Raw genomic sequence first — 13,131 nt, 5'->3', positions numbered from 1 at the left:
TATTTCACCTATATAGACACTCTCTATAAGTTGGTGTCCAGTAATCTGATCCTGCGTTCTCGTGATAAATTTGAGGGGTACATGAAATAGGAACTAAACAAAGACCTCTGCTTCTGAGATCAATTCTTGCATCTCCCTTGTCTTTTCTATCCAAGCCTCCCCAAGGATCCTGAAATAAAAGCCGAGAATCCGTTTTAGCTCGAAAGTGCTATATATATATATATATATATATATATATATATAGTGCGCATGACCTAATTAATTACTTGCTTACCTTGTGTGAGTTTCGTAGTCTTCATGCAAGGACTGCTGAATAGCTGCAACACAAGGCAAAGAGCTAGCTATCAGGAAATGATGTTTCTTACTCCTTTTACAACTACCACTAGCACTTCCTTTTCTTCCATTAGTTTCTCGTGAAACATGATGGATCTCATAATTCTTAAAGTAAAAAATCGTCATTAATTAATATTTCCCTTTATATCTATTGTTAACCTTGTACGTACACCATATATATTTACATCCCAATATTGATTAGACGATGGGTACGTATATCAAGTTGATTTAATATATCACCTGCACTTGCTCTTGCAAGAATTTAATGTATTGAATTGCTTCATATAGCACCGAGGCTGTATCAGTCTGAAATTTAACAAAAAAGAAAAAATATATATAATTATAAAAAGTAGGTAGCATAGTTAACGCGAGAGATATATAAAGAAAAATATTGCTCGTTTTGTTGAAAATAATTAAGTTATTCGTGATGCTCATCGTGCTTAATTACCCTCCCAAACGGCGAAACAATTTGTTGAAGGGCCGTGACTCTTTCCGAAAGCTTCACTTTTGGTGCTTGAATCTACAAAATAAAAAATAAAAAAGTTTCTCACTATATATCCATTATCGTTATTGGCTTTCGGTGCGTGCAGAGTACTCTTTTAATTGGATAGTTTTAGCATTCCATCTCTTTATAGCATTCCATCTTTAAAAAGAGACGTGGAAAGAAATAGAGAGAGAAACGGAGTGCCCTTCTCATCGTCTGTCCTATACATGTACCTTTACGGATGAAACTGTAGAGCTCTCATGCTTAGCTTTCTTCGCAGCCGTCTCTGAAGTTTCTTCAGATCTTCTCCTCTTCCTTTCATTTGTTGTTCCATGTCCTTTCCCTGTCTGCATGAAGCGTACATACCCAGATAATTATTAGTTGAATATTTTCTGGCAAAGAAAAATTTACCATGACCATGAGGAATAGAGAAACAGCACTTGCAATATATAAGAGTTAATGATAATTCCTCACCGGAGAAGAAGTTTGGAGTCCTTGGTTTCTACTATCAGATAAATTGATCGATTTAAAGCAAGGCTTAGGCACTTGAATATCAATCAGTGGCTTCCTTAATCGATTACTAAACGTTAAAGCATCTGCAAAATTTCTTGCACTTCTGTTTGTAGCATCAGGCATGCCATGGTAGTATTTGCTGTTATCTCCTACCACGGAGCTGTTAAGGCCAATGTGGTATCCAACACCATTGCTATTAAATGGCCGTCTAAAAGGAGCCGTAGGTCTTTCACGATGCTCATTCTCTACTTTTAGATCATGGCCATAGCATGACTGAAGATCTGAATTTCTGCTTTCTCCCATCAAACATGTCGTGGAATTGCTGTAAGTACTCTGATGCTGGCCGGAGTAATCATGATTTACAGAAGGGCTCAACGATATGTTGCATGTCAGTGGATCGAATAGCTGGCGTCTTACTTCCGGGTTTGGCGGGGCAATAGACAAAGGGCTGACCAACTTGTTGAACCTTCCACCTCCAATCAAGCTCTCACTGAAACCGTTTAAATGCTTATCAAAGTTGTTAAAGGATGTTGGGTTCGTGAATTCCCAATTGTTGTCCATTCTCTTGAAGTAATCACAAGATGGTCCAAATATTCCAGATGACATAGTACTAGAAGTCTTGGATGAAAAAGCGTCGAGTAAGTTTTCTCCAACATCTTGACTGTTGTCCAACTCTTCATTGCTCCCAATTCCTCTATTAGGGTTTAAAACAAATCAAAGCATTAAAATTAAGGTATTCCACAAGGAAAGCATGCAGATAAACTTTACCTTTCTTTTTGAAAAAAAAGAAATGAAACATATATAAGGATGATGTCGGATGGAAATTCTTGTAATATGAAGTTTAGTTGTTATTTCAAAAACATCAAATGATCAAACACGCAAAAAAAAAAAGAAACTTGAAAAAATATATATATAAATAGAGCTTAATTTCACTACGAACCTAGCTCTCTCTCTTTAGTACACCCACTCGTATATCCATTAATATATATAGCACTAGTTTCTCCCATTTCTTTTGCTAAAAGATTCTTCTCTCCGCTCATCTTATTCAAATATATTTCGAGCACGAAATATAAATCAAGATTGCAAATGATACTGTGTGTCTATTCGTCCAGGAAACGTGTGGGTGTAGTATATATTTTATTTTTGGAGCTATGAAATTAACTTACAGTAGAATATGGCTCCAGAGTTGGCTATAAGCATGCTCGCCCATCAATTCGGTTGACGAAGCGGGCTCGACGAGTTGGCGAGCGGACTCGACGGTTAGTCCAGAGTGATTAGAAGCATTAGTAAAGGATGTAGACATGGAAAGATCCTCTTCGCAAGAGGAGTTAGAACTGGGGTTTGACTGGTGCCATGGGCTGGTATTAGTCAACGAAGAGAGTGAATTTGCATGGTGAAGATCCCACCAGTTTAGTGGGATAGAGGGAGAGATTGCCACAGAGCTCTCGGTGCATTCTTGAGCCATATTAATCTCTAAGAGAGAAAATATAGCCCTCTATTTTTTTTTCCTGCTGTTGTTGGAGGTGTGAATTTAAGGAAGAGAAATCACATTAATTTCCATTGGTGGTGACGTACGATTTATTGGTTATACATCAATTATAGAGGAGACTTTAAAATATGCAACCCCAGTTTCTCCCACTATGTTTGTGGGCAATTATTATATTGAGGGCTGGGCCATGAAGAGTTTGGCTCAAGGTTGCTAATGTACGGTTGATGGACAAGTTTGGTTTAGTCTTTGTTGTTTTATTGGACAGTACTCTCTCTCTCTCTCTCTCTCTCTCTCTCTCCTCGCGTGAGATTTAACCAATTTTCGTATGGATAAGGTGCACGGCACTAGCTACTGGTTCGTAAGAAAAAGGAGGTACTGCAATATGCTTTTCTTTCAAAAAATTATACAAGGGAAATACCAATTGATCTCCATAAATAAATTTCCCCAATAATGATTCCATCTTGATAATGGGTTGGTGTTCTATAGTTAGAGAGAGAGAAATGGCCACGTATCCCACAATGAACGGATGAAAGGAAGGAAAACTTAGCTTGAACCTGGATTTAGTAGTGAAAACAATACGCTAAAGCCTGCATTAAAAACCCGAACCACAAAAAATGAAATCCTTTCCTACGTACCAGTACTGTGATTTCTTTATATATATATATATATATATATATATATATATATATGTCAACCATTTTTCTTCATGGTATATTTCGTCTTGTTCTTTCTTTTTTCCCTCTCGTTCTCCCCCCTTCAAGACGCATGCAATTATATATGAATTATAGTTATTGATAACCTTTAATTACGTACTCGGTCTCTGTGCAAGCTTTAAACATTTCAGGTTCTGTGATTCATGATACATATGACTGATCTACAGCTCCTTTGATAATGGCGGTCGGGAGTTGTTAATCTGCACCTTAATAACATCTTCGACACCTGATCATAGCCAGTTGCTTGATACATTAGTACTATACATGGAGAAGATACAATTAGGAAAAATCCGGCTTTGTCTAGGGATATACAGCAACAGGGCTAGCTATCTGGCATTTCAGATCAGTCGCCCTGCAGCCATACCATAAAAATAGAAACAATTGCATTTCAATTATAGTTGTTGCTGCAGACCGGATCGATGGTAGGGCGAATGCGCAAAGCACTAACTAGAAAGGATTTCACCTTTGTCCTTCTGCGCCCTTATTCAAAGCCATTTTCCTGTTTTACTTTTACACAGCAGACTCCACATCAAACACGGGAATGGAGATGTTCTCCCGAGCAAGTATTTTTTTTCTGTATTTCCGTGTGCTTTGCACGTGCATGTGCGTGCACGTCTCCATTTGTAATCTTAACTCCTTTTGTCCCTTTTACGTTTTTAATCATGGTTGAGCTAAATTGAGTCTACACATTCTGACTTGTCTATTCACTAAAAGAAAGCTAATATGGAAATCCATCAAAGAAATTAATGGGGTTGTTTTTAAGTAGGGTAAGGTTTGTTTTAAAAATATTTTTTGTTTAAAAATATATTAAAATAATATTTTTTTTATTTTTTAAATTTATTTTTAATATTAATATATCAAAACAATCTAAATAATAAAAAATAAAAAATTCTAACTAAAATAATTTTATGAAATATTATTTGGAATTTATTTTGAAAACAGCACATATAAATCAATAAAAAAAATTAATTCTAGATCAATCTCATTAGGAGTGTGATAAAAAAAAAAAAAAAGAATTCGAGGGATTAATAAAAACAATAATGACATTATATATTTAGTTATTGCCAACTCAAATCATTTCCCCTTTATGTATTTTACCTTCACTTTGTTTTCATTTCAGTTATCTCTTATAATATAATGTTATCTTGTACATAATTTATCTCACAAAAAAAAATGAGAATATCTGAATCAATTTGTGTATACATCGACTAATTTTATGAATTCTGAAATTAATAATCATATAAATCTTCAATAATATTAAAATTTATAAAACTCGAACTAGTAATTTTTAAAGAAAAAAATTTAAAACCTGACAGTTAAGGTATATAAAAAAAAAAACAATCAATTAAACAGTTGAGCTAAAAAAAAAAACTTCTCATGATCTAGTTGTCGTGTACATCTTGGCTAAATCTTCTTATTCAACTGACAAAGTTCTAGAACCATGTTATTCGCTATCTTGTTCCTTGAATGAAATTCACTTGATTTGCCACCAAAGTTATAGAACCATCTCGCTAGATTTCTATACGGGTGTTAGTTAAAAAAAAAAAAATGCATATTTTTTTTATTTTTCATATTTTTTATTTATAAAATTTTCACTTTTTTAAAAATAAAAATAAATAAAAATAAAATGATGAATGATGCATATTCTTTTTTTATATATGTACAAACACTTTTATAAATATAAATTATTAAAATTATTTCTATACATTTTCATATTTAGTTAATGCCATATGTTTATTTTTTATCACAAATCTACCATAAGGTAATTATTTTTTTATAAGTAAAATATGATTTTGTATGAAGAAAAAGTAAATAAAAACAAAAATATAACAAGTAAAATGATTTTATGTTATTAAAAAACTTTGTTAATTTATTTCAAAACTCATACGGTTGAAATTTGATTAAAAATTAATTTAAAAGATTAAGAAAATAACAGAGCAAACAGTGCATGTGTGTGCAGGCCGAAGCACTTGAGCCTAGCAACCTAGGCCACGTACACGGCGCCAAAACAAAATTAAAAAAAGGAAAGGAAAAGAACGATAACCACGGAAATGATGTTTTTTTTAAAAATAATAATAATAATAATCATGGAGAATTTATTTTCCCAAAATGAATCGTTTTATGTCACGAATGGTCATTGTTCAAAATGAATTATCCCACCCATTTCTAGAATTCTTATTAAAAAAAGTAATATCGTTTTTGACATATATATATATATATATATATATATATATATATATATATATATATTATAGCAAAAATACGTTGTTTTGCACCGCCAATGGTCGTTTTCGATATCTTTATCTTAAATTTAATTATTCTGTATATGTATAGTAATGTTTTTAAATTTCTTCATTTTTGTGACTAGTTAAAATTTTCCCAACCTTGCACCAATTTCATATCCTTATTGTATAATTTAATTATTCTGTATCTATATATAAACTAGTTAGATAAAAATACTTAAATACCCTTCTATGTGATATATCACAAACACCAACAAATGACATATTATATTTTTTCTCTTCAATTTTGATTTCTCTCTCTAGCTCTTAATTAGATTTGAAAACCCAATTCAAAAAATTAAAATCAGTCAGAATACTTGAAAACCCAAAATATATACCTGCAAACCCTCCCTCCCTCTCCCCCCTTCTCTTTATAATTAGACAGGTCTTTTTGTTTCCATCCACTGATTGATTTATTATAACTCTTATTTTGCTTTTTTTTCTTTGTCAAGGATTTCGATTTCTGTTTGGTTAGTAAGAAAATGTAGGAAAGTACAAGAGTGATTTTCATCTGAGATCTTGAATTTCATTGCTTTATTGGTTTTAAAAAAACTTTTGGATTTGTCTGGTTTTGAACACCAAATATCTTTCTATATTGATAAACAAAAAATCTGATGCAAGATAACTTTTGATTTATGCTTTCTAATTTTAATGAATTATGAGGTTGGCTACGCAATTCGTTACCTTTTTATTTTATTTTATTTTATCAATGAATAAAGTTTGACTTTATCTGTTGGAATTCTTACTTTGCAAAAACATGACCGGGTACTTTTTAAGAGGATTTCTTACCCCAGTACTTGGAATTGTGTTGCCGCTATTTCCATTCAACTGAAAGACCGTGTTTTTTAAATTTATTTTTTTTTTTAAAAAAAAAATATATTTTCCTTTGTATGTTTTTGTTGTGTTATCCTTTTTTCTTTTTTTAAAAAAAATTTGACTTTAAAACACCCTGAAAATCATTGCCTGATAATTTGTGTGGCAATGACTTCTTCTTTTTTTTCTCCCTGGATGGCAAGTAGGCACAAGTTGCAATCATCAATTGCAAGTGGTAGGCAAGCCAAGTGATTATACGTGACAGGGCAACGCGGCATGGCCACATATTGAAAATGCTCGCAAAACAGCCATCCATAAAGCAGTTAAACGTCCGTGGCCTCTTATTAATTAAATCTAATCACTTTTACTGCTAACTATTGTTTTTGCTTGGCGTACGCTCATAACTTGGTGAACCGCGGTCTTCTTGGTGGAGGTGGGTGGGTATTGGTTATTTTTTTAAATTATTTTTTATTTAAAAATATATTTAAATATTTTTTTAAATTATTTTTAAACATCAAAATAAATAGACTCATCCTTATTAGACTGTGGGACTCTACATCAAGCTCCACTTCGAATTTTTATACTTAAAATTATTTTGCCACTTTCATTCCCGCTGATTGGCTGCTTGAGTAGGCATTTCTTCATTAAACACCAATACGTGCTGGTTTTCTAACGGTAAATATTTATCAATTCTAAAGTTTGCTTTGCTTTAAAAATCTGTCCGGTTAAATTAAATTATACTCTTCCAATGTTATTCCTAAGAAAATGAAATAAATGGATGTTCTAATTTTTTTATTTAATCGAGTTTAGCATGGAATGGTGAGTTAAGGACCATACGATAGGTTAGGCGGTGCTATCGATTTCCTAGCTAATTACTTTTCCCCTGAAGAGGTACTGTGTGATTAGATAATAATCATGCTGTTTAGAAAGTTAATGATTAGAATTGTTTTTGACAAAAAATAAATAAATAAAGTAATACTCAACTAATCGATTTGTTTGGTTTGGCTGATCTGTTGCCATGTTTGCTCACGAACTCACCCCCGAAACGGACCCACCACTGCTCAAACCATACCGTCGCCATAAAAACAAAAACGCAAAATTCATCCCGAGCAAGGCCCGACACACGAACCAGGCAACCACGGCACACGCCCTGTCCTTCCTTCCTTTCTACTTGGATCTGTTATTTTAAGCATTGTTAAAATGATTTTTGAATTATATTTGCTAATTTTAAATTATAATCTAAAAATTATTTTTATAAGTAAATCAAGACTATAAATATATTTGATCAAAATGACTTCAAATAATTTTAAATTACAGCACATAAGTTAAAAATTAGGAATTTTAATTTTTTATTAATTTAAAATTTTAACTAAATCTTTTTATTCAAGTTTTAATTTTTGATCGATTTAAAATCTTAACGAGATTTTTTTTATTTTTATTGAAGTTAAGAGTTATTTTTCAACCAAATACACATATAGTTTTTCTGCAAATCGAAAATTAAAAAATAACTTGAATCAATTTTCAAAAATCGTACCAAACATAATCTAATTTTCCCCACCCAGGCTTTCTTGTTGCAATTGCTGAGTAGGATTAGCAATTTTTGCAAGAAAATGACTGGTTGTTAAAAATAGTAATCTCATAAGTAATGGGGTATAAAAAATATAAAAAAAAGTATTAATCACTTGATCATGTTGTCAAATAACGCAGAGTCAGGTCTTTTGAGATGTTACTGAATTTTTTGTTTAACAATAAAGGTAATCGGATTGAGATCAAGTCCCTGTATAGAAATTTATAGAAGTTTTGGTGATCGGATTTTTTTGTTTGTTTTTACGTTATAAAAATATTTAAAAAAAATTAATTTTTTTTCTCTAAATTAATATTTTTTGGTGTTTTTAAATCATTTTGATATGTTAAAATAAAAAATAATTTTTTAAAAAAATATTATTTTAATATATTTTTTAATAAAAAATACTTTTAAAAAATAATTATAATTACCCTACCAAACTCTCAAGAATGAAGTCAACCAGTCTCTTAAAGTTGATATATTAATAAATTAATGCAAATTAACAAACTCCCAAACACGCTAAGTGAATGAATGAAGAAAACCAGTCTCTTAAAGTTGATATATTAATAAATTAATGCAAATTAAAGTTCTTTTCGGGATGTGCTTAAAAAGTTTAATTTGATTTATTTATTTTTACAGCTTAGATGATACAAATTCGGATGTATGTACAGAGCACTAGTGGAATAAAGAAGCAATATATAGTTGGTGTTTAAAAAATAAAATAAGACTTTACAAGTTTTTAATGTTGACAAAGGGCAGCGCAGGTCTTTAGAGCTATCAATACTTATTTTTTCAATATTAAAGGTATCTTCAAATTAGCTTATATATTAACCAGGATTGAGTTCTTTTAGATAATTAATTTAAAGATACATTCGTCGTATTGTTCCAATGAATTTAATAATTTCTCTAACTATTGATTTCAAGATTTAAACCCAGAAAATCAAAGGGATGAAAAAAAAACTTCTCAAAGTTGATATATTAATAAATTAATACCCATTAAGTTGCTTTTTTTCCCCTACATGGCATCCTTGTCTTTTCAAAGTTAAAATCAGACAAGAAGATATTTTTTTACGTTTCAAAGTTGATATTTGTTTTTACATTTTAAATATCAATTATCATTAAAAAAAAAATTGAAATTACCACTAGCTACATGCGCAAAATATAAATGTCGATGTGCGACTGGATTCAGCCATGATTTAATTAGCTAATACGAAACCATAATCATGATCATCAAAAAATATTTTCGCATGAGTCAGGAAAAGGAGAATGTTCTGGGAACAGGGAAAGTGGCTTTTAAATTTAAATTTTTTCAATGAGACTGTAAACAACAGGAAAAATTACCTGCACATCTTATATTTTACTCTATTTTATACTTTATTTTTATTGTTTTAAAAATTATAAAAAAAATCTTGAACTTTATAAATTTATAAGACTTTACGTAATAAAAAATTTAACAAAAATTAACAAATTATTTAAAGATTTATTATTATATTCAATTTAATAACTAAAAAACCCATATTGCTTTAAAATAATAAAATTCTAACTGAAAAAAACTCTCCTTTCTCTGTCAAATATTAAACCCTAGCCTCCAGCTTGGATGCAGTCATATCACCCAAGAAACTCAGGTGATCAAATCATCTCACCATGCTCGGCAATATCGAACTCAGGCATCTCTTCTCTATTCCTCGATAGACACATCCAACGCTTGAATTTCGTATGGGTGACGCTCGCAGGCTCTTGGGCTTTGGATATTTTACTACTTGTAAAAGAGGTTTAAAATTGGGATCTGGATCTTTGACACCAGATGGTGTTAGTTTCTTGCTCCACTAAAGAATTCACTTTCACGGGTGTGAATTATTACAGCCCAACAACTGGCGCTGCGACCTGCGACCTGCGACCAGCGACCAGCGACCAGCGACCAGTAGCTATTTAGCCACCACAAATTCATGCTAAATTCAGCACGCTTAACACCGGGAAACACAATTAAAGGCTTTACATTTTGATTCACTTTCACACGAGCCTCAACTTTAGCTTGAATAGCAAGTTCAACTTTTCTCTCTAGTCTTGCTTAAACTCTTCTTATTGTTGGTGACAAACCTATCCAGCTGCCACGAGTCTACGTATAAGATGTAGTGAGGAAATACTTTGTTGGTAAAATTCATTATAATTTACCAACACAAATATATTTCGTTGGTGTTTCTGTATGTATTTATTAATTTTTTTGTGGTGGTCGTCCAATGAACTTGATGGAATAATCTCTCTAACACTATAACCAAAAACTTATAGATGACCCATGGTGTTTTAACTCTTAAGTGCTCGCAATTAATTTCGAGCACCCAATCTCTAGAGTTTGAGGTGATTTTAGGCTAGAGAGTTCAAGCTCGGATGATCCATTTTGTTACTGATTATGAACGACTCAATATTGAGACAGCCAAGCTCTGCTGATTGGTAATAGATATGAGATCACAGGTGAATGATACATGTGCTACCTCTTATTCTTCATGCGATTCTAGTAAAGACCCGCCTCATTCAACGATGCTTTATTATAGATTAATTGTTTTAACATATAAATGTTTAAATTTGTAATAAATATTTGATCTTTATATTAATTTAATCTATTTTAATTATTTTCTATTTATGTTTAATGGATTTAAAATATATATTTTGAAATTATTACCGACGGAGTTACCAACGGACTTCACCCTATATTTCAGAGAGTTAGAAAAGAATTACTGGCCACTAATTTTCTATTTTTGTTAATAGATTTTTCAAAAAAACTCTAAATTATTACCGATAGGGTTATCAACGGACTTAATTCATCGTATTTTTTAAAAGTTGTAAATGAAAGAATTACTGGCCACTAATTTTCTATTTTGTTAATAGATTTTTAAAAAACTCTAAATTATTACCGATAGGGTTATCAACGGACTTAATTCATCGGTATTTTTTAAAAAGTTGTAAATGAATTACTACAAATATAACTATTATTATTCTCTCACCGATGAAATAATATATGATGTATTTGATGGTTATATGTCAATTCATCGAAAGAAAAACCAACGAACCAAAAAAAAACCTATGTAATGACATATGATTTTCCTGTCTGTAATATATTGTCTTTATTGATAGAAATATCGACGAAATAAAATGGATACTTTTTTTTCATGTTTTTTCTGTCAATAAATTCATTACTAAAATTATTATTAATGGATTTATTAACAAACTACAAATCAATTACAAAAGTTTTTCCAACCGAGTTTTTTTGTTCGTGAGCTTGTTAGGATAATTTTTTCGGTAAATCTAAAAATTTCGGGATAGCATTTGAGGGAAAACATGCAGGCATATTAAGTTTACTTTCTCCAGAGAGGTCCAGCCAGATATAAACAATCACACAGGCAGTAAAAAAATCGAGCCAAGTGAAAATTTAAAACTTGGGTCAATAAGGTTTTCTAGATGCCGATCATGTTCTGATCACGCTTCACAATTTACGCACGTAATAACAATGCTAGCATTATTTTAAGATAGAGGCAATAAAATAGTAAAAAGCTTTTTCATGGAAACCATTCAGCCGTACAAGCTCACCGCCATTAGTGGGGAAGGTTTTTTTTGTTTTTTTTCCTGCTAGATTTATGATAGACAATAATAATAACTTTACTAGAAAAACTACATATATATAGGTGTAAAAGGAGGCTTTTCATATATTAGGTGAATTATATACACATCGCTGCCAAAAGAAATCCATTATAATAAAAACCCCACAAAAGCATACATTATAAACATATTGTTGGCAATTGACAGCCAGCCATTGTTCTGTTCCTGTCTTGGACGTTGCTTTCACTTTCCAAAGAGAAAGCTACGTCCCATGGCAAGAGCTTCTGGACACGTCCTCAAGGTTTGCTCAGGGCGGTGCCAACTTTTTTTGGTAGAAATTGGATTGGATGAGACAAGCTCGGGTACTACACTTTTATGAAAATTAAAATATATTAAGGCTTTATATGCGACATATATATATCAAAAAAGAAGGCGATAAAGGCTCGAGCAAGATAATTTATTAACGCGTGCTCCATTGATGATCGTTGTAGTAGAGTTATAATATTCATGCAGTGAGTGCTTACTCACGTGTATACGTGCAATTAGTAAATTCACAAGCATAAAATAATACTTGTTGGCCAATATTTGGTTGAGGGGCTATCTATCACACATAAGTCCATTGAGATCGTCTAGTTAAAGTCTTTGTGGATTTTAACACTTTTTTCTTGTAAAATAAATCTATTATTAAAAAAAAAATATCAAGCTTTTAAATGAGATCTTAATATATGATTAATACTAGTTAGAATGAACATTGTAAGATTAAAATGCATGATTGTTTAATCATCACTTATTAAAAGCTTAAACTATAAAATTAAGATGGTTCATTGATATAATATTAAAACCTTAATGATTAAACAATCATGAATTTAATTTCATCATTTTTATTTTTTTTAATTAAAATTAATTAATAGTGCAAAGTAGTCTGAGCACGTGTAAATTTTAAATTTAAAGAACTTTTATTTATAATAATATACAAGAGAATAGTATAAATATTATCCCAAAACCCATATAAAAAGCAAAACTTAAAAGGTTAAAGAGGTGGTAGTGATTATAATTTTAAAAAAATATTTTTTATACCAGCGTATCAAAACGATTTAAAAACATAAAAAAATTATTTTAAAAAAAAATATTTTAAAATTTTAAAAAACACAGTTTCAACCGTGTTTTCAACCAAATAATATAGCAAATGGAAAAACTTAAAGTGACAATGTTAATCTGGTTAGAGGTCAATAAAATTCAAGTTAGATATTAATGGATGGAGTGGTTAAGGGTGGAAAAAAAAAGGGATTAAATGATAAAGAAACAAGAATATATGATAACTAATATAGTAGTCAGTATTTGAATTAAAA

General features: G+C 31.0%; 1 protein-coding gene across 1 annotated transcript; it reads right to left on the bottom strand.

The window, feature by feature from the left end:
• LOC118046505 (uncharacterized) lies at positions 1-2,874 on the bottom strand. Its single transcript, XM_035055437.2, has 7 exons — positions 2,497-2,874; positions 1,292-2,024; positions 1,051-1,164; positions 782-853; positions 574-639; positions 275-317; positions 1-169 (listed from the first exon to the last, which is right to left on the bottom strand). The coding sequence occupies exons 1-7, from the start codon at positions 2,793-2,795 to the stop codon at positions 147-149; spliced, it is 1,350 nt and encodes a 449-aa protein (XP_034911328.1). The 5' UTR covers positions 2,796-2,874; the 3' UTR covers positions 1-146.
• Positions 2,875-13,131: the final 10,257 nt, after the last annotated feature.

The sequence above is a fragment of the Populus alba genome, chromosome 10 (genome assembly GCF_005239225.2).
Source record: "Populus alba chromosome 10, ASM523922v2, whole genome shotgun sequence".
NCBI classification, from domain to species: domain Eukaryota; kingdom Viridiplantae; phylum Streptophyta; class Magnoliopsida; order Malpighiales; family Salicaceae; genus Populus; species Populus alba.
The sequence above is the reverse complement of the archived record's forward strand: the minus strand, read 5'-3'. Positions and strand labels throughout refer to the sequence as shown.